This window comes from Poeciliopsis prolifica, unplaced genomic scaffold (genome assembly GCF_027474105.1).
Source record: "Poeciliopsis prolifica strain line A6 unplaced genomic scaffold, Auburn_PproV2 SCAFFOLD002, whole genome shotgun sequence".
Classification (NCBI taxonomy): Eukaryota; Metazoa; Chordata; class Actinopteri; order Cyprinodontiformes; family Poeciliidae; genus Poeciliopsis; species Poeciliopsis prolifica.
In genome coordinates this window covers 23,496,518-23,517,691 of record NW_026562377.1, presented here as the reverse complement: position 1 = coordinate 23,517,691, position 21,174 = coordinate 23,496,518, and the positions used below count along the sequence as shown (strand labels likewise).

The 21,174-nt window shown below is 42.8% G+C and overlaps 2 protein-coding genes across 7 annotated transcripts; both read left to right on the top strand.

The window, feature by feature from the left end:
* The first annotated feature begins 1,881 nt into the window (after positions 1-1,881).
* Positions 1,882-13,994, top strand: jade3 (jade family PHD finger 3). 2 transcript variants are annotated; one of them, XM_055056614.1, is made up of 12 exons: positions 1,882-1,899; positions 5,811-5,875; positions 6,429-6,488; positions 6,582-6,664; positions 6,746-6,903; positions 6,980-7,170; positions 8,169-8,380; positions 9,244-9,411; positions 9,499-9,615; positions 10,710-11,162; positions 11,567-11,684; positions 12,661-13,994. In XM_055056614.1, the coding sequence occupies exons 3-12, from the start codon at positions 6,440-6,442 to the stop codon at positions 13,455-13,457; spliced, it is 2,346 nt and encodes a 781-aa protein (XP_054912589.1). In that variant the 5' UTR covers positions 1,882-1,899; positions 5,811-5,875; positions 6,429-6,439; the 3' UTR covers positions 13,458-13,994. The 2 variants fall into 2 exon arrangements, with proteins under 2 accessions (XP_054912589.1, XP_054912581.1); XM_055056606.1 differs by lacking the exon at positions 1,882-1,899 and adding an exon at positions 3,144-3,381.
* Positions 13,995-14,925: 931 nt separating this feature from the next.
* Positions 14,926-20,372, top strand: plcxd1 (phosphatidylinositol-specific phospholipase C, X domain containing 1). Of its 5 annotated transcripts, XM_055056576.1 has the most exons (8): positions 14,926-15,139; positions 15,292-15,362; positions 15,518-15,650; positions 16,282-16,424; positions 16,504-16,632; positions 17,703-17,858; positions 18,001-18,181; positions 18,660-20,372. In XM_055056576.1, the coding sequence occupies exons 3-8, from the start codon at positions 15,542-15,544 to the stop codon at positions 18,902-18,904; spliced, it is 963 nt and encodes a 320-aa protein (XP_054912551.1). In that variant the 5' UTR covers positions 14,926-15,139; positions 15,292-15,362; positions 15,518-15,541; the 3' UTR covers positions 18,905-20,372. The 5 variants fall into 5 exon arrangements, with proteins under 5 accessions (XP_054912551.1, XP_054912562.1, XP_054912573.1 ...); XM_055056587.1 differs by lacking the exon at positions 15,292-15,362; XM_055056598.1 differs by lacking the exon at positions 14,926-15,139 and having other exon boundaries at positions 15,222-15,362; positions 16,286-16,424.
* Positions 20,373-21,174: the final 802 nt, after the last annotated feature.

Genomic DNA, 21,174 nt, shown 5'->3' with positions numbered 1-21,174 from the left:
ACACAACTGGTTATTATGCAAAAGAAAAAAAGAATTGGGAGGAAATGCAGCTTATTTGGCATCTGAAGAGGGAGAGCTGTTTTGTTAACTTGGTGTTTAATGGGAGAAGCGAAACAGGAGCATCCTATTGGTGGTGATGAACAAGCCCAGCCAAGTCGGCTACTGACTTTGTTGCAGTCAATTAGAAGGTGGGGTCAAAACACTTGTGTTTCTCTCTCTCTCTTTTTTGTAACAAGTAACTAAACCACACATTGAAAATGTATCGGAGTAAAAGTATGAAATTAAATTTGGAAATGTAGTGAAGTAAAAGTGAAAGTTATCAAAAATATTCATACTCGAGGAAAGTATGAAGTACTCCAAAATATACTTCAGTAAAGTAGTGAAGTATTTTTACTTCATTACTGTACAACACTGATTTGCAGTTGGCATCAAGGGTGGTTTTCCACAGTGTCATCAAGTTTGCAATGAAGGCTCTCAGAGTTCTCAATCAAACAATCAATATATCAAATTTTATTTGTATAGCACATTTTGGTAGCAAGGCATTTCAAATACAATTCTAAACAGGTGCGTTTTTAGTTAATATTTATATATATATAATAATAATAATAATTCCCTTCTCACCCACCGCGGGTGGTTCTTATCCTCTAAGCTCGGGTCCTCTACCAGAGGCCTGGGAGCTTGAGGGTTCTGCGCAGAATCTTGGCACAGCCAAGATACTGCGCATACCCCCTGGTTCTGGAGAACCAACATCCCTACCACTGATCCCTCTGAACCCCCACACACCCTTATAGATTAGGACACAAGAAATGTCAAACTCCAGGCAGGGTTTAAAAATGCCTTTTCTCTGGGACAGGTACTTCAGACGGTGGCTCCATTCATTTCCAAGATGAATACGCTTTCCACAGAGCTACTCCTCCTACAATTATTAGACCGACTCCTACGGCCACTGCAACGCCTTTTCCAACATTCTTTAAAAACTTTGAGTCTGTCTCTTCCTCAGGCTGCAGTTCCCTCATCTCTTTTTCTTCCTCCACTTTCATCACAGCATTAAGCACATCTTCATTAACAGCCTGTGAAGCAATCACAGCCTGTGAAGCAATCACAGCCTGTGATTTCTTCACAGCTTGTGATTGGATATCTATCCAATTGAGTGAAAAAGATCACATTAAAATCTCCCCCTAAAATAACCTTTGCTGATGGAAACTTAGTACCAAGAAAAAACATGGTGTCCTCCAGCTCTTTTAAGAAAATAATATTTAAAGAATCAGAATTATAACCATAAATAATTCTTACAACGATGAAAGCAGCAGCAGCAGCATCGTGTGGGATGGAAGTGACAGGATTCATATAAATGGTTTAGAGTAAGAAAATCTGTATTTGGTTTGTTACCAGGAAGATTTTCCAGGTGCAACTCACATACTCAACTCCATGGAAACCCATTTACGACACTGTTAAAAAATGTTTCTTTAAATCTCGAAATAATGAGATAGTTTACACAAACTCAGGACGTTTGGAGACTATTGAGGTTGAACAGCCCTTTCAAATTTGTTCAGTCCACATGAACTGGTTTCACTTTACCGTCGGTCTTGCCTGTTGCCTGCAAGCGCCCAGCTAAACGAAGCTGTTTACAATGGTAAGAAATGTGGTTTTGTTCATTTAAGCTAAGTTTGTAATATAAGTGAGAACAATATAAAGTAATCAATTTGACATACTGGAAGCTAATCTTGAAGATAGCTTGAGAAGATGCACTCATATCTTTATCATATCAAATCTATTTTATTGATTTAATCAGTAAACCATTTTCTTGCTTTTGTGAAGTGTGTGTTATTTCAGAAAGTCAGAAGACTGGATTGTGTGGAGCAGCTGCATTTTCACTGGCCTTTTCTGATCACACAAGAGGTAAAAGTGACTTCTCTGCTATAGCGTGTTTCTCCAGTTCTCTAGTGAAAGACCTTTATGCTCCACAGATAGCTTCATTTTCAGTGTTTTTAGTTTCAGAAGTTCACAGCCAGAACAAACAAAAATAGGAACAGTTTATTGTTATTGTATCTTTTTATAAGACACAACTGTGTTGACAGTTGTACTTATTCCATTTGATTCATATTCATAATAAAATCTTTTTCTGATTTTTTTTTTTTACACATTTGAATTTCTTTTGTGGAAGGTTATAAAAAGGGTCTTCTTTTTCGTTTTACTGGGCACAACTTGGTCAATTCCTTTATCTTAAGCTTATTAAATGAGTGCATTGTACACCAAGGCAAGTTTGTTTAAGCACTTGTAATTTATTTTTGGAAATGTCAAAATAATGGATTGTTCTTTGTTGGCAGAATACAAAATAAATACGTTCTGAATAAAGTGTATTTATTCACTTTATTCAGAACGTATATAACAAACTGTAACAGTTTGTTATTTGCTGTTACACTGAAAATAACTTGATTGGTCATGATACTGAAAAACATGGATATGTCAAGAGTAATGACAACATTTGTACTCCTATCAAATTAATATCAACTGCAAACAATAGCATATTGGTAGAAAAAATTTCACAAATGTTTGTCTGTTAGTAATAACATGATTAAAACATTGCTTGTATGTGTAACACGCCTGTCCATCTGTCAACTGTTTCCTTGAATAAGTAAGGTCAAGAAAATGGAGAACCTTCAAATGTTGACACTATTTCATCCTGTTTTGCTTGTATTTTGCAATAATAAATAAGTTTAAATACATAGAAATTAATAGATTGACCTTGACCACAGCCTTGAAGGAAACTAAAATATATTAGTCTTCTTAAGTAAACCATAGAAACAAATTGTAAGTCATAGGCATCGCGGGGCTCAAACGCCTTGATGTCATTCCAAAAAAATATGACATGAACTTGTTAGTTCGTCTGTCCACTGTTGTAGCTGAAATTTGGTGAAAATCCGGCATAAATGATGCACTAATAGACTCAGAAATACTCGTATCAGTCCAAGTGGAAGACCCCAGGTTCACGTTGAAACAAAGCGCCGCGAGGTTTTGTTTGTGAGACTTGCAGCCACGTGAGACTTTTTCGGCTGGTTGTGGGCGGAGCTTGGTAAGGTCCAGGTGTTTGCGGTTGTCCATAGCGGCAAGCGCCAGAGTGCTAAACCGAGCGCACCCCGGGCGGAGGAAAAGCGGCGGGCTTTAGGACCCGTCGCTGCGGGCGGTACAATAGAGCTGTTGTGCCGTGTTGGTGGTGGACGTACTGCAGCCTGGAGATTCCCACTGTGGTGGGATACAAAAAAGCCCCACGTTTCATGAAATATCAGGACTACAGTCCACATTTTCATCACCGTATGTATGTTCGGTCCGTGTGACCGTGTGTTTGAAGGCAGTAGAGCGGAGAAAGGCCGTGGACGGGAGGTAAGGTGGGAGGAATGTGAACAATATGCTCGTGTGTTCAGGGTGCCAGGATTTACCCTGGATGGTTTATTCAGGCCACGGGGCCTGCTCCTTTCATGCCGCACCGAGGCCATTTCTGCGCTTCTTCTTCGTAAATACTCCCTCCTCTATGGAGGAGCCTCTCTTTAGAAACTTGTAATTTTCTCCACAGAGCGAGCAGGCAGCTCGAGCTGTGTAAATACTCGCCTGAACGTCTGTAGGAAGTGACATCTTTGTAGGAAGGTGGCGCCATGTTTGACTTTATAGCCTCCAAGCCAGCCTGGTGGAGGCCTGTGGATGGGAGTGTTTGGCGCCAACAACTCCGTTTAGTTCTTCTTTTTAGACGTGGAAACCACAACATAAATCCCCCGGCTTGACTTTTAGCTCAATACAATAGCCACATGTTGCATTTATGTCGGTGGAAGTGAGTGGGAACCCCTTTAATCGTTGTATTGTCAACCCAAAGTGTCCTAGTTAAAGACTGGCATGCAGACATGCCATAAACCAACATTCAGAGTTCCTTCCACAAGTATTCAGTGCCCTTGAATGCGTCTGCAAGGCACAATTTTTCCATTTATGACTCAAAATAAAAATCTGGAAAGTGTGGCTTGCATTTGTTTTCAGGCCTGCTGAGCAAATACTTTACTTCGGTGGGTTTAGTTGGGATTTTGATGCTGCGGGACATCTCAAAGTAGCACACAGTTTGATTGAACCATTTCTAGATGTCTGGCCAGTTATGTGTCCGCCTACTGTGTTCATCTACAAACTGAAGTACTTGCCTATTATTCTCTGGATAATCGTTCAGACTTGATCCCGACTGGATGAAAAGAGGCAATGTTTAAGTTGTTTTCTTCCACAGCCACCCCATATGTAGCACCATCCATCCAGGTAAACATGGAGCTGGAACCACCATGTTTACCTGTGCGTACAGACATTTCAGGGCAAAAAACGCCCACGCCACTTTAAACGTAGGCCATGAATTTCAGTAAAGAACACCTTCCAGTTGTTTACCGTTTTCCCTGTGTGGTTTGTACCAAACTGCAAACAAGACTTTATTAGCCAATGACTTTCTTCTAATTAATTTTCTATTAAAAACAAAATATAGGAGAAAACAACTCTTCTTGGTTTTCAGAAACGGTTGGGAAGTCCTGTAATGTTTTACTTCCCCTTCATAATTATGCATCGATTTGTATTGTTCTCTTCGATGTGACACATTATTGTTGTAACTTCATAACAACAAAAAAATATGAAAATATGTGCATGCCATATATTTACACTCAACTCTCATACATTTTCAGCAGCAAGCCCTCTGAACTGCATTGTTGCTGAAAAAATGCTTTACAAATAAAACTACTTCTAAAAAAATGTTCTCATATATGTAACATTAAAACCCCCCCAAGTAAAGAAAAGATTACTCCATGTACTTGCGAAACCTTTCTCAACCCATTACAACTGTTTTGTTCGTTTCCACTCAAGCATGGCGAAGTCACTGAGAAATCCTGCACACCTGCCCTTGTCAGTGAAGTGGGCTTTCATCTCACGATTCACTGAAATTCACCGAGGTTAAGCGTTCGTCGTTGCTCTGTGCCGAATCTCGGCGTACTCGTGAAAGAACACCAAAGTCCGGTTTTTGGCTCAAGTAGAGTTTAACTAAAATGGAGTTTTGAGTTGATTAAATCCGGGGTGTGAGGGCAAACGAGGAGCTTCTCTGTAGGAAAAAACGTGCAAATGAAATCAGTAGAAAGCCTGGGCAGATTTCCTCTGTTCTCGGCGGAAAGAGGAACTAGTTTGATGCGATTTCCTCCTCCTGCTGCTGCCGTCCTGTCCTCATGGGGAATGCGAGGGATGTCCTGTCTGTTCAAAATGTGTAGGACGTTACTCCAGGTCTGAGCTTTTTGAAAACGTTTAAGGAGTCATCCGCCCGCTCTAAAGACACATGCTGTTGGCTTTATTTCTTTTCTTTATTTTTCTTCTGTTTGGCTTCAATTTGCTGAAGCGTAACCAGAGTGGGGGGAGTCTGATTTATTTCAACCTTCCACTGGAAGATTTTTGTTCTGGACTTGACCCGGCTCTCCAGCCGTAGTCTAAACGGAAAACGATGCCTTCCTGAAGTGTTTGCGCCTCTTGAAGTTTTGCTTTGATGTGTTACCACCTCGACATATTTTTACATTTCAGTAGTATATATAGTAGCAAGGTGGCGGACGTGATCCATGGTTTTAATTTTTTATTTTTTCAAATAGTTTTATTTGCGTTCTCTTCTGTTGGCTTGTGCAACATTGATGCATCACTTTGTGTTGATTTGCCACGTAAAATCTTAATAATGCATTTACACTTTATTTATGTATTTAAAGTTTAGCAGGAGCACATATTGTCGTAAAACACTATGTTGACTTGCGTTTTCCCTCCTGCAGATATGAAACAAAGAGGTTAGTTATCAGAAGACTCCACTAGCATGCTCTGCAGTCTGACGTTTATGGTGAGTACCCATCATCCTCTCTGTCAACCAAATCTAGGTTTAAAAATACATTTTTAGATTTTCATTTTTTCCGAATTTGATTTTCAGTTTTTTTGTTTTTTTTTTGTTGAAAAAAAAATAGACGGAAAATATCTGAAATAGATTTTACTTTTTTTCATTTACACATTTTTATTTTTTCTGTTATTAGGATTTTGCAAATTGTGTGCACCTCACTATTGCACTTTTTTATTATATTTTTTTCTCTCACTTCTTGTCTTTGGAAAATTACAAATGACAAAAATATATTTTTAAAACATTTGGCTTTTCTTTAAATTTCCTTCTGCGAGTTGACTTGAATAAAAATTCAAAATAAATGATAAATTACAATAATAAATTGTAAATCTGGCTTGTCAAACAAGGTGGTACTTCAGTCACTCTGGAAACTCATCAAGTGCTCAGGTGGAAAAAAAAAATCTGAATTGTTTCCCACGTTCCCCAAAATAAAATCTTTAAAAAATTGCTCAAACTGGAGTCCAGACTGACGGTTTTGAAAGTTGCCCCGTTGCTCCTGCAGGACGTTACAGGATGAAACGTCTCAGGTCGTCCAGCAGCAGCGACAGTTCCGACAATGAGAGTGAGTCCCGTTTGTCCGAGACGCAAGAACCTGCACCTTCTTTTTGTTTCTCTTCTCTGCAATCAACACTCACTCATCCCTTTTTCCTTTCAGGTCCTTCAACCTCTTTCTGCTCCTCCAACAAATATGAGAGTAAATCTGGAACCCCAGCTTCCGACCCAAAAAAACCTGCTGAAGTAAGAAACTCTAATAAAAAAAAAAAAAAACACACATTAGGACTCGCTCTAGACTTTTCCGCTTTCCTGTCTCTCTTCCAGGTGTTCAGAAAAGACCTGATCAGTGCCATGAAGATCCCCGATTCCCACCACGTGTCGCCGGAGGACTACTGCCTGCTGGCGGACACCTGGAAGCAGGAGTGGGAGAAGGGCGTCCAGGTGCTGGCCAGTCCCGACACCATCCCCCAGCCGTCCGTGAGGTACGCCGCGTCCTGACTCGAGCGCGCTGCTCTCTGCACGCTACTGAAAGGTTTTCCTTGCTTCCCACCTGTTCAGAGTCACCACAGAGAAGTCCAAAGAAGTGCTTTACACCCACCAGAGGAAGTACATCCAGTGTTCGGGCCAGGAAGCGACGGAACCCGGATACGTCAACATCAAGGAGCTGGCGGAGGCCATGTGCCGCTACGACCTGGACGACATGGACCTGTACTGGCTGCACACGCTCAACAGTGAACTGAGTCACATGGGTAAGAAAATCTAGCTGATTAAAAGTTGGCTCATTTTGTTTATGGCCCCAGACTGCTGAGGTAGGTGGAGAGGTAAGTAATTTCTTACATTTTCCATATTTTTATTATTTTGAAAGTTGTTTTTGCCCATTTATTGGCCCACCTATCTGTTGGCCCATCCACCTTGTATTTTAGATTTTACTTACTTCATAATAAATATTGACCACTGTAAAAATCTCCCCTTTAAGTTCACATGGAACCATTGTATCTATAATTTTTTAGGATGGTCTATAAAATGACTGAAAAGTTTTCAATTTTCGCCAAAATGAAAAAAACAAAAACTGCTGATCAGCCACCTACATTAAGATGTTTGCTGATTGGAAAATAAATTAACAATATTCTTTGAATCCTCAGTAGCTTCTAAATGCAGTAAAAGTTAATTTCGCATACATCTCTTGTTTTGAATTGAGAGCAGCAGACATTTTGTGCCAACCAGATTTTCTGCTGCAGAGCTTAGAGATGCTAGCATAAGTTAACTCTGTTGTGACTCAACACAGCCAGTTAAGGCTTTCAATAAATTTGCATTTGGCTGGTGTTAATATTTTAATGTGAAGTTGTTGTGCTGTGAAGCTAGGCTAACATTAGCATGCTGCGGTATGACTGATCATTTGTATGTCGGTACAGTTCCAGTTTGCACAAGATCAAAAAAGGTTCTGTTTCATGAAAGCTTGTTCTGTTTTGAACGTCAGAAAATTGAATGACTGGTGTTTCAGCTGCTCTCGTCACAGGCGCTCGTTAGCTGTAAACGTCATTGTGAAAAGGGAGAAAGAATCTTACCTTGTTATGGAAAATCAGTATTTGCTGCACCAATAAAATACTGTGCAGGTTCTAAAGCACAGTCACCATCAGCGCCCGATCCGATACTCGGAATCGGACAGGTTCATTCTCGATTCAGTTTAATTCTAAAAGATTTGCGCTGTGCCTTTCGTCGGTGTTGAGGGTTTCTCTGCGTCGTTCAGGGGAGGTGCCCATCGACGAGCTGATGATGGAGCGAGTCATGGAGGCCCTGGAGAGGCAGTGCCATGACAACATGAAGCACGCCATAGAAACGGTGGAAGGCCTGGGGATCGAGTACGACGAGGACGTGATTTGTGACGTGTGCCGCTCCCCGGACAGCGAAGAAGGGAACGACATGGTGTTCTGTGACAAGTGCAACATCTGCGTGCATCAGGTGGGGGGAAACGGTTAAGCCTTTTTTAACACAATATTAGAAATGTATTAAAAGATGCAAACAACTTCTTTTTTTTCTTGAATATGAAAAGAAAAGTTGTTGCCTATAAAATGCAACAAGATCACATTCACTTTGTGTGTGCTTGATCATTTGCAGCAAAACATGCAAATGCAGCTTAAAAACAAACTGCCTGCTAATGTGTTGATTTATGTTTTGGATTAATCAGAAAAAAAGGTGCTTAAAAGGATATTTTTATGTTTTTACAGAAGCAAAAATTATCATTTGAGGAAAGTTAGGTAGAACAAAAGTACATTTACTGTCATGAATGCAAAGTGTATAAACCGTATATTTCTTGTGTAGTTTTGGCAAGAGCTAGCGATGTGGCTTCCAAATATTAAATCTGATTTTAAAAAAATTTTTCCCGTTTTTAATTGAAATTGTAATCTCAATACAGGCGTACTCCAAAACTTTAAACTTATCCAAATGTCTTGTAGAAAATAACAAAGAGAAACTCAATCTCCGATTTTAATCTGTTTTTACAGTTTGTCCTTAAAAATATCTACATTTTCCAGAAATCTTCAAAAATTAGACAATTTAATTAATCAATACGTTTGATTAATCGGTTTCGCTGTTCTTTCAGCACATGCCCTTTTTTTGGAGTCTATATACCCCAGCTGATGATCAAAAGATTACTAAATCAGTAGATTATTTCAATGATCGATTAATCACAATTAACCCGATTAATCACAATTAACCCGATTAATCATTCCAGGCCAAGTGTTGTTCCATGTTCCACCAGCTGTGCATCACGTCACGATGATCTCGTAATCGGATCCCGTTCTAAGCCTCTGCCTCTTCCTCAGGCCTGCTACGGCATAGTCAAAGTGCCCGTGGGAAACTGGCTCTGCAGGACGTGCGTCCTCAGCATCGACCCCCAGTGCCTGCTGTGCCCCAAGAAGGGCGGCGCCATGAAGGCCACCCGCGCCGGCACCAAATGGGCTCACGTCAGCTGTGCCCTGTGGATACCTGAGGTGTGTGTGAGACCTTGCAGCAATACCCGCAGACAGCTGCACATCCGCCTGTAGCAGGCGTTTGATTAATGGCGGCTCTCGCTCTAGGTGAGCATCGCCTGTCCGGAGCGAATGGAGCCCATCACCAAAGTGTCCCACATCCCACCCAGCCGCTGGTCGCTCATCTGCAGTCTGTGCAAACTGAAGACGGGCGCATGCATTCAGGTGAGTGTGGCTCAGTTTACTTTTAATGCAAATTTGACTGTTTTAATTTACTTTTAATGTAAGATTTAATGTAACTTTGCATAAAAATGTCGCCATTTACCAGCTAATGCTAAGCTGACACTTTTAATGCAAATTTGCATAATGTCATTTTTATGACTGTGCTATGTGTTACCTACCGATCGTTCTAGTTATTGATTAATCTATCAAATTTTTTGATGATTAATCAGATGAATTGACACATTTAATCTTTTAGTATAAGAAAATGTTCATTTTATAGCCTAATACGCAGCAGAATTCATTTAGTGAATGCTTGATTGTTTGAAGCAAAGGATGGAGATGTCACAAAAATACTTCTAACATTCAACATTTGAAAAGTTCAGCGTATGATTGGTCTGTTGACTTAAGTTTATTTAGATGAAAAGATTTGAACCCAGTGAAGTTTAAACTTTGCCACTTGAGGAGTTTCGGAAAGAGCATATTCACAGTTTTTAGTTTTTTTGTTTATCTTAATTGCAGTATGGGTATATGTTTTATACAGTTTTGGCTTCATTATTGTACTGAGTGTGTTGTTCTTTCAGCAAATGTCTTTTTTTGAGTCTGTATAAAGCTCTGGAAAAAAAAGAAGACTCCACTGCACTGAACCCATTGAAAACCTTCTGGTTATTCCACCAAATATTGATTTCTGAATTCATCCTGAGTTAACACATCAGTATTGTTGTTCCTAATGAATATCAATTTGTTTTCTTTGCATTACTTGAGTTCTGAATCGCTGCATCTTTTTCATGATTTTGACCATTTCTCATTTTCTGCAAATAAATAGTTTTAGAGACATGTTGTCAGTCGTTCATAAAATAAAAGAACAAAGTTCATTTTTGCTCAAACATATACAAGAAGTAAATCAGAGAAACTGATCATTTTAAGTGGTCTCTTCATTTTTTCCAGACCTGCATGTGCCAGTTAACGATTAATCGACTGCTAAATTGACGATTATTTCAACAGCTGATCATTACAGTTAATCATTTCAGCCCTAATCGCCGCTAAACATGACATCAGCTTTGAAAACCGTCACGCTAACGTCTCGGCTCTGCTCGTAGTGTTCGGTGAAGAACTGCACCATCCCCTTCCACGTGACCTGCGCCTTCGAGCACAGCCTGGAGATGAAGACCATCCTGGACGAGGGCGACGAAGTCAAGTTCAAGTCCTTCTGCCTGAAGCACAGCAAGCCCGGCGACGCCGGCCTCAGCCCGGGCCGCTCCAAAGCGCCCAGCGAGGCGGCCAAGGTGGGCCAGCGCGCGCAGAGGCTGCAGGAGCTGGAGGAGGAGTTCTACACGCTCATCCATCTGGGCCAGCTGGCGCAGGAGCTGGGGCTCTCCGAGCGCCCGCTGGACTTCATCTACCAGTACTGGAAGCTGAAGAGGAAGTCCAGCTTCAACAAGCCTCTGCTGCCCCCTAAGGAGGAGGAGGAGAACCTGGTGCTGCAGCCGCAGGAGGACAGCATTCACACGCGCATGCGCATGTTCATGCATTTGCGACAGGATTTGGAGCGGGTGGGTGCTTTTGGTTCCTTTTTGTTTTTTTTCTTCTTCTTCACTTCCATTTTTACTGCAGTGAAGCAGTACATAATGCTGAGTCGGTGTATTTTTAGCCTCTGGAGCAAAAAGAAACAATTCCCTCTGCCTAGTAGTGGTTTTAGTCACTTCTCTATAAAACAGACAGTCTAGGAGACTCTAATGTTGTGACATTTTACCGCAACGTGACATGATTTTTATTCAACATATCTTTGGGGTTTTGTTGCTCGTTTTGAGCCACATGCATAACAAAACACAGCAGAACAGATCTGCATATTAGACATAATTGACGTTGTTTTCCAGCTAGAGAATAACTCTGCATCCAGTTCTCTTTCTGCTGTTCAATGGTCTTCATGTTGGCTTCCATTCGCTCCTGTCTGCAGGTGAGGAATCTGTGCTACATGGTGAGTCGGCGGGAGAAGCTGAAGCTGCTGCAGAGTAAAGCTCAGGAGCAAATGTTCAACCTGCATGTCAAGCTTCTCAGCCAGGACGTGTCCTCCGGTGAGAACAAGAGGCGTTTCTTTATTTCTACAGTGTTGATACATGTCCTGTCGTTTCTGGGCTGAATTCCAGTCTCGTTTGTGGTTTCTGTGTATTTATGATCAGTAACTAACATTTTGCATCGGTAACAATTTTTTTTTTTTGTTGTTGTAATTATTATTGAGATGGTTTCTAAATGTTATGATGCTGTCTTCTTTGGAGGAGGGTCCTCAGGGTTCCTCAGCTGTCTGGAAAATAAGGAAATTTAATTTCAGTATTTTTTTAGAGCCATATAAGATGAGAAATTGAAGATTTTGGAAAAACTTTAGTATTTCCAGATTTTATTCTTTCATTGTATTGTTTATATATTGTGTATTTACTTCCATCCTTTTGTTTTTCTGTATTTCCTAGATTTTCTTTTCTGGTATCATATTTACTAAATATCTTTTCTTTCCTTATGTTTGACCCCAATTAATTTTTCTTTCATCCTTTGTTTTTTTTTATTTTTTATGTATTGGTAGAAAAATTTTGGCCAATATTAACATTGCTATTATGACTAATACCTGACATTTTCTGATGTAATACATATTTAAAGGAAGGTTTATTTTTAAAAATGCATCTTAAACCGAACCTTTATTTCGGTTTAAGATGCATGAACCTATATTTTGAAAATTAAATCTGGAAAAAATTGCAATTTTAACACGAAGGGAAAAAAACCTAGGGCCTTATTCTAGGGCATTATTTCAGCTCAAATGTTCAAAATTTGCTAACATTTCCTTCAGTATCATTTTTCATGACAGCATAAATATTTCAGTAAAACTTTTCAACCAGTTTTACTGAAATACCTTCATCCTGAGAATCTCTGAAGGAACTCCCGACATCGCTCCGTCAGAAACACTGCTCCCTTATGCTGTCGCCCAACTTGTTGGGTCGGGTTTCACATCGTCTCGTTTGCCTTCCCAGTCTGAACCATGTTTTCCTGTTTTACCCCCTGCAGATTTTCCTGTTTCTCTCCCGGTGGAGAACACGCTGTTCCGGCCTCCTCCGAGGATCACCCTGAAACTGAAAATGCCCAAAGGTTCCGGTCTGGGAAACGGAAACCGCAGCTCCAAGCTGGGCAACGGGCCGCTGTGCCCGGACAACAGCGGAAACGTCAATGAACACGCCGCGGAGGGGCTCGGCCAGGGCAAGCCGCAGCTGCACGCCCGCAAAGATGACCGACCCAACGGTCGCCTGTTGTCCTCCGGCGGCGGGCCGCTGGCCGGCAAGCCTGCCGGCAAACATTTGGCCTTGCACATCGTGCACCACGCTCACTCTTCCAACAGCAACGGCAAACTGGACCAGGACCGAGCGTGCGCGGTGAAGTGCAACGGCATCCTGGACAAGGCGGCGGCTCAGAAGGACGGCGCCTGCCAGACGCAAGGCACCCGGGACGTTTCCAAGGAGGACCTGGACAAAAGCAGCTTCTGCAAGTCTGCCATGGAGCGTTTCGGCAGATCCTTCAAGGAAGCCACCATCAACTTGGTACGGACGACGGAGGACCTGCGGGTCTCGGACAAACTGTCCCGAAAGAGCACCGGCAAGGAGAAACACTGGGCCAAACCCATACTAGAACACAAAGCCAAAAACAGACGGCCGCACCAGGACAGCGACGGGTACTGCCCCGACCTGGAGCTGAGCGACTCCGAACCTGAGGCCAAAGGTCGGCTCGGTCAGCAAGTGGGGCTGCCGCAGCCAAACGCCCAGCGGAAGGGGAAGCACTCGGCAGGGTCCAGACACTCAGTGACAAGGTGACGCCGTCGTCGGACGCTTCCAGCTCCTCTCATCAGGGACCAAACCACGGCGTCGACGGTGCTGCCACACAGGATGCAGCGTGTCGGGTTCAGGGCCATACATGCAGTTTGAAACGGTTGATAACTCATCTGAGAGATTTCTACAACCAACTGCAAACTTTTTTAGTTTTACTTTTTTTACATTTGTCCAGTAGGGTTTTATTTTTATGCTTCTGTTTTCCACATCAGCTGCCTTGTCTGAAAACCAATGCTCCACACTCCATTGGGTTATAGTTCGTTTCCGTTGAGTAAACACTACACGTGTCTCAAAATGGGACGAGACACGTCTTTTATTTTACGTCATGCCAACATCACAAGAATCCTTCAATAATGAAAGTGGTGGCAGCGGTTAGACCGCCTCGATTCCTGGGGTCAGTCGGTCACGTGACAACCTTCGTGGTCAGAGTTGAAATGTGAAAACGAGCTGTGAAACGACCATCTTTGCTGTTCTATGTCCTCCTGTTTCAGTAATAAACGTGGCATAAGTGCTTCAAACCTGCTGGGTTGTTTTCTTTTCATAAAAGCCAAATCTAAAGTTTTTACTGATTAAAATAAAAATAAAAAACGCATTTGAAAAACATACCCCACTCAGAAGCATGGACAAACTGAGTGGATACCAATACTCAACCTGGTCAGTGATTCGTTTCAGATTCCTGAATCGATCACTAGAGGGCAGCGTTGTCAAAGCTAAAGATTTAAACCACAGATTCATGGTTTTCTGATCTGCCTGGAAGATGTAGTTTGAATATGAGCTGCAGGAACAAGAGAAAATGAACTGGTTACCTTTTGTCTCAAGCAAAGATGGAACCAGAACACTTTGGACACCAAACCCAGAGGGATTTTAGTCACAATGTTGCCATTTTACCATCTGATGGTCTCGTTGGTGCTGCTTCAGGGTTTATTGATCTGCTGAAGAAACTCAGGGAGATCTGAGCAAACGAAATACAACAGAAACTTGGATAAAAAGCTATACAGGTGCTGAATTGGTTTGTTCTTCTTGATGTGTCTCTAGAGGAAATACTTTATGAATGTTTGTGCTTTAATACTGACTGCTACAGGAGACGTTTAAAGCTAACCCTAACTCTGAAGAATCCTGAGTCATTTGAGTTGAATTTAGGCAAAGTTATTGTGGAAGGTCCAAAGAGTGACTCGGGGAGCTCGCAGACGTCTGCGGGCCCAGACCTGGTTCTGCTCAAAAGGTCCGGCATCTTTACAAGTCTGGTTAAAAAGAAAAAAAAGTTGTTTTTTTAAATAAAAATTCTAATCATTCACTCCATCCTTTTCAAAGTATCATTTTGTCGCCGTCACTCTGACCTCTGACCTCTTGAGTTTGGAACGTGGCGTAACTGAGAGCCACTCCCCATCACCTGCTCTCACCTGGCGCTCTCCAGCTCCACTGTCTTGAAGAGGAAGCAGCTCCTGTAGTGTGTGTGTGTGTGTGTGTGGTATGTGTGGCTCCCCTGCAGAGACGCAGGCCATTTAAATCTGAGGGCTCCTTTAAGAGAACTGCCTCTCCGTATCTGCTGATCCGTCCGCCGGCTGCATCATCCTGCTGCTGCTGCAACTCCCGGCGGGACAACAGCGCCGTCCGTCCCGTGCACCTGAGGAGGGGAAGGAGGAGGAGGAAGTCATGCTAAACTATCGGTAATAGATTATGGAGATCTTTTTTTTTTTAAAGCGCCCTCAATGTAAAAAAAAAAAAAAAGTGTGCTGATGGGGGGGAAAAACCCGAAGCGGCAGATTATTCTGTTTTTTTTTCTTCTTCTCGGACGCGCTGTGAAATGACGGCCGCGCAGATAGCGGCTCTGTTTCCGGGCTCCGCTGCTGTCGTCGGCCCGTCCGCTGCTCACAGCCGCGATTTGAACAAGTGAGTGCGCGAGGCGAGCCGGGCTCCCGTTTCCGGAGCACGCGCCGCACAAGTTTCCGCCTCATTAAAGTCTCGTCCTGACCCCCAGCTCCGACACAGGAAATGGGGAGATGCGTTTCCTTCCACGGCGCTCCTGTTTGTTGTTTGTTTCTCAGGGAGAGTGAGCGACGGAGCGCAGCATGTCCGGATGCAGCGAGCTGAGCCTGAGGGAGCTGCCCATGGAGAGCTGGATGTCTCACCTGCCATGCGCCCTGTGGGACACCCCGCTGTACCACCTGGCCATTCCGGGTAGGCTCATGAACAGGAAGCCCCCTCTTCCTCCGCAGTGCTGATGATGCTGTGTTAAAGGGGCAGTATGATGTGTTTACCATTGTGTGTCACAATCATGAAACTATGTTAAGAAGAAGCTACACGTGTTAAACATGACTTAGAATGAACGCCTTGAAATCGGTGCCTCTGTCTCTTTAAGAAGCACCCGCTCTTCCTGAAACTCCGCCTTCAGGAAGTCATTACAACACGGCTCCTCTGTTAATCTTCGACAGCGAAGTAGCTCCTTTTATGAGCTCCGCAGATGAACAATCCCACCGTGTTAGCTAGCTGCCAGTAGCAGTTAGCTGAATGGTTGCCATGGAGACTAAGAGATTTCTCAAGCACGCATGAAAGAGTCACGGCAACGCTCCAGATGTGTTTTTGATGAGAGAATAAGTTTATGACACGACGAAGAGCTAAAAAAAAATAAAAAAGTCTATTCTACATGATACTGCCCCTTTAAGAACATTGGCTTGGCTCCATCATCTAAATGCTTAGTGAGACAAACCAGAAGGTTGAGACTTAGTCTTCGCAGCGCTCTGTTCACGAACCAAATGCCAGTGTGTCCCCGCCACAACCGACCAAAGCATTTCTCCGTTTTCTCACTCAGGCAGCCACAACGCCATAACGTACTGCCTGGACATGAACGACAGGTCCCCCGTGGACCCCATGCAGCCGGACATGCTCCAGAAGCTGGACAAATACATGAAGCCCCTCATTCGCCCTTTTGTGTACAAGTGGGCGATAACGCAGGTAAGAAGGCCGAGATGCGGCACGCCGCGGAAGAGACGCGCAACACCTCTAGCACCGAGAATCCTGTGTGTGTTTTCAGGAGTTCACCATAAAGCAGCAGCTGGACTGCGGGGTTAGATACTGCGACCTGAGAATCGCTCACAGACCCAACGACCACTCCTCGGACCTGTACTTCTACCACGGCGTTTACACCACGCTCACCGTCGAGGTAACCTCAAGAGGCACACAGGGTCCAGTAGTTCTGGTACAAAAACGCCCCCCGGGTCGTAAACCACCGCCAGCGAGCCGAGGCTTGCTGAGTTTGCCCTAAAAACCCAAAGATAAGGGAAGTGAAGAGCCTCTTAGCGCCACATCAGCCTGGTCCTGCAAGCTCCTCCGCCTGCAGGCTGGATTTATTGATACCCAACAGCTGAATGTTCCGCCGAGGAAGCCTGCAGTACATTACTGTATTCACAGAGTTGCAGTTTTTATCTGAAGGTTTTTCTGTTTTATCTCTTTTATTTTACTACTATTTTTCAGAGTTTTGTGGCTCTAGTGACCTGTATTCATTAGAGACTGGATAGAGAGAGAGAGAGAGAGAATGGGAAGACCCGCAGCAAACAGCCGAAGGGCGGGAGTTAAAACGGGAAATTAGTCCACAGCATAAAGCACAACTTCAGACACCAAACATTTGACTCGTGAATCTACTGTAGGACGAAGAAATCCCAATAGTGACTTTTTAACAATCTCCACTCGTCCTTAAAACGTCTTTAATTCACACATCTAACAATGTAAAAAAAAAAAAAACATGAATTCATTTAAAAATGTAAGTCAGCTTTCAATACAATAATCATGTGTCAGGAATATTCAATATATTTGAGCAATTTTTTAATTTTCTTGCCGGACTTTCCTGTCACGCTAACGTTAGAAGCTAACTGCTAACTACACGCTTAAACCTTTGCTAACTCGCTAGTTTGCTTTTTGGCTGGATATTTGTCTTTGCCATCGGCTCCCTTCTGTTGCCAAACCATCTTTTTGAAAGAAAAATTTACATTTATTTTTTTTGTACTGTCTTTTTAAATATATGACTATAGTATTACTACATTGACTACATCACAGTGATCTTATTGTACTAAAATGTATTGGAAAAATAAACCCTGTCTCCAGTTTTCCAGTGTTGACCTTGAACTCCTTCTGCTGGTCTCTGGCTGAGAAAGCATTCCCACAGCATGATACGACCAGTACCGAGCTTTCGCAGAAAAGTGTTCCCCCCTTTAAATGATGTCCTCTCATTGACAGATCGTCCTCACGGAGATAAAGGAATGGCTGGACGCTCATCCCAAAGAGGTGGTGATTCTGTCCTTCAGCCACTTCCTCGGTCTGAACCCGGAGCTCCACGTCCGGCTGCTCACCAACATTCGCGACACATTCGCCTCCAAACTCTGCCCCAAAACGGTACAGTTAACCTTCATGCTTTGGGGGTTTTTTTTCCCTGAAACCTCAATACTCTATCAGTGTTTTGTGTTTTGATAACTTGCCTACAAAATTCAAAGCGCCGTTCCTTCACAGTTACTTGATGAGAACTTCTCCGTTTCAGGAGGCGCTAACTCTTCGAAATCTGTGGGCTTTGGGCTACCAGGTGATTGTGTCCTACGAACACAGCATTTCCAGCTCCCACGGCGACCTGTGGCCTCACATTCCCTACTGGTGGGCCAACAAGTGCAAAGCCGAGGCGCTCATCGAGGAGTTTGAGGCGCGGAAGCAACACGGTAGACCAGGTAACGTTATGTTGTTATGCCTGCAAGAGTGAAAACGTGTGTAAAGCGATAGAAAGATGGACTTTTTTTGCAGAAACTCAATGCGAACGATGTCAGCTTAGGGTTTTTGCTCAAAGTATTTGAAAACATTAAAGGAGTAGAATTATGTAAAATTTACTTTTTTGAAGTTTCTAAGCTTTCTAGTTCCCACCTCACAGAGTAGCCCTCCCTCATAAATCTCCCGCTCAGCTCCTTCAGACTAGCCAGCTGCAATTAGCAAACACATGGTGGAACTGAGCATCTGCTGAGCTCATTACACGAGCTGCTTCTCAGTGAGGAGGGTTAAAGGGTTAATAGAGGAGCCATGCTGTGTTGGCTTCTTGAAGGCGGAGTTTCAGAAAGAGCAGGAGCTTCTTAAAGAGACAGAGGCCCAATTTCATGGTGCTTCACGGCATCCGCACAGCAAGTGCTTAATGCAGGTTGTTTTTTCCTGTTCCAGGCGGTTTCTTTGTCACTGGGATCAATCTGACGGAGGACCTGAAGTACATCTGCACCCACCCCACCGAGTCCCTGAAGGACCTGGTGATGTCCACGTACCCGGCGCTGCTCGGCTGGGTCAGGGAGCAGACGCCCGGCCCCAGAGCGGGCTCCCTCAACATCATCGCCGGGGACTTCATCACAGAGAGCCACTTCGCACCCACCGTCGTCACGCTGAACGAGAAGCTGCTGAAGTGGAACTCGTGACTTCTCGTTCTGCAAAAGCGCCGAGCGTCTGCAGAGGCAGATCAGACATCAGAGCATGAAAAATCGCCGCACAAGTTTGTTTTGATCGGATTGATGAAAACATTTATTCTTTTTACCTCGTGAATTATTTATTTGACTGTGAATGCACTTACGGGGCTGCAGCGGTGTGCACATTTCAGTTCAAGCAGACTGTGTTTTGTTTTGTTTTTTTTCTATGCGCCGACCCGAGCTGCTTTGTTTACATTCGGTTCGCGCTTTATGCAACGCGCCGTATCGGTTTTCACAAGTCAGCACCGAGTTTGACGACTTGCTGACTGAAGCAATAACGGCACAGCTGAACTCCCCCCACCGCAGGAAGCACAAGCTCTGCTGTCACCGAGGACTCGGAGAGGCAACAGGAACGTTTTTGAGGACTTATGCCGGTGAAAGCTTCGACACATCGCATCACGGAATGTGGAAACTATTTATGCAAGTGTATGCAAGAATGCATGAAGAGGATTTCTTTGCATGAGCCCTGCACTGATTGTTCTGTTTTTAAAAAGTAGCTTTTCGCCTCCAGCTGAGGTGTGAGAAGTGAACGCTGCACCGCCGTGCCTGTGGAGACGAGCTGCTCAAACATCAATAATCCCGAAGGAAACATTCAGGTCTGGAATAAGTGAGGGGTAAATAACAGAGAGATATTCGTTATTGAACTGTTGGAGAACAAATTGTTCATGTTACAATCCATGAAGTTTATTTATGTCTCATAATTTGATTTTGATTAACATGCATCATTTCTGTCCTCGTGGTTATATAGGTTGTTGCTTATTTTCCAACAGTTGTCATCTCAAGGCACTTATGTAAGACGAACACCCACTTTATATTCAGAAATGTATAATTAAAGCAGGTGAAAAGTGATCCGCGTAAGGAAACGTCCTGAGCAGGCATGTGGCACCGGTGGGAAGGAAGAGCTGATTTTTAACAGGCTAGGTCCTCAACTAGAACAAGATGGATATTTTTATTTTATTCTATTATTCTATCAGTTTTAACTTGTCCTCACACAAGTCAAAGAAGAGAGAGGATTAAAAAAATACAAGACAAAACTAGTACAGAACAATATTTACATTTCCATCAATGGCAAGAACACAAAGTGGAGACAGAAAAAAGTGTAGTTGAAAGGACAAGATTATTACATGTGTGGTGGAAAATGACAATAAGGTCACATCTGCTAGTCGTATTGTTATATGTTTATTCCCACCAAGATAAAGCTATTTGTGTTACATGTACAAGGTTGAAAGTCGTTCCCCAGAGCTTTAAGGGAACCTGACCGTTTCCATGCTGTGGATCCTTTATCTGTGTATTAAATTTATGTGTCGTCTCTGCCTGGCAGAGCGCTTCATCCAGTACTTGCTTGATTATTGATTGTCTTCTGAGCTCTCTGAGTTGTGCACAATTTATGAATAAACTTGATTGAGTGATTTTACCTGAACAGTGCTTGGAAATAGTGTTGTTTTCTTTGTTTTTTTTTCCCATGACAAACCTTATTGAATTTAAGATCACAAATTTAAAAAGTACTAATAATTACAGAAAGAAAGAAAAAAACAGTTACGGGGGCAGGTCACAAAAATGAATTTATAGAGTCGTAAGTTGTTGAAATACATCTTGAGGCTGTTTTGGTAATCTTTAAACAAGAAAGTGTAAGTTCTGCCTCAGCATCACACCTTAACAAAAATAACTGAAATCTTCTGATGAATTTTGGGTTTGGTGAGCTGAACCAAGCAAAGCTGACAGTTTTATCTCTTGCAAGAGTTTAGTGGCGGCGCCCCTGCAGCGACGACACAGAATCCTGGGGTCACCCAGGTGAGAATGATTTTCTAAACGGCACTTTGCAAAAACAACAGTTCCACTGTACAGAGAGTATGTTTTTTGACTCATGTAAATATGTACATATGATTATTTTGACTTCAGATTACATAATTTACACATTAAGCAGTACATAGTAAACCCAACAGAATGAACCTAGGCAAATAAGGTGATGAACAAAGACATCTATATATACACTGCTCAAAAAAAATAAAGGGAAACACCCAAATAACACATCCTAGATCTGAATGAATGAAATAAATATGAAAATAATTTCCAACTGTTGTCGATTTCATTTGCACAACAGCAGGTGACATTGATTGTCAATCAGTGTTGCTTTCTAAGTGGACAGTTTGATTTCACAGAAGTTTGATTTACTTGGAGTTATATTGTGTTGTTTGAGTGTTCCCTTTAATTTTTATGTAATG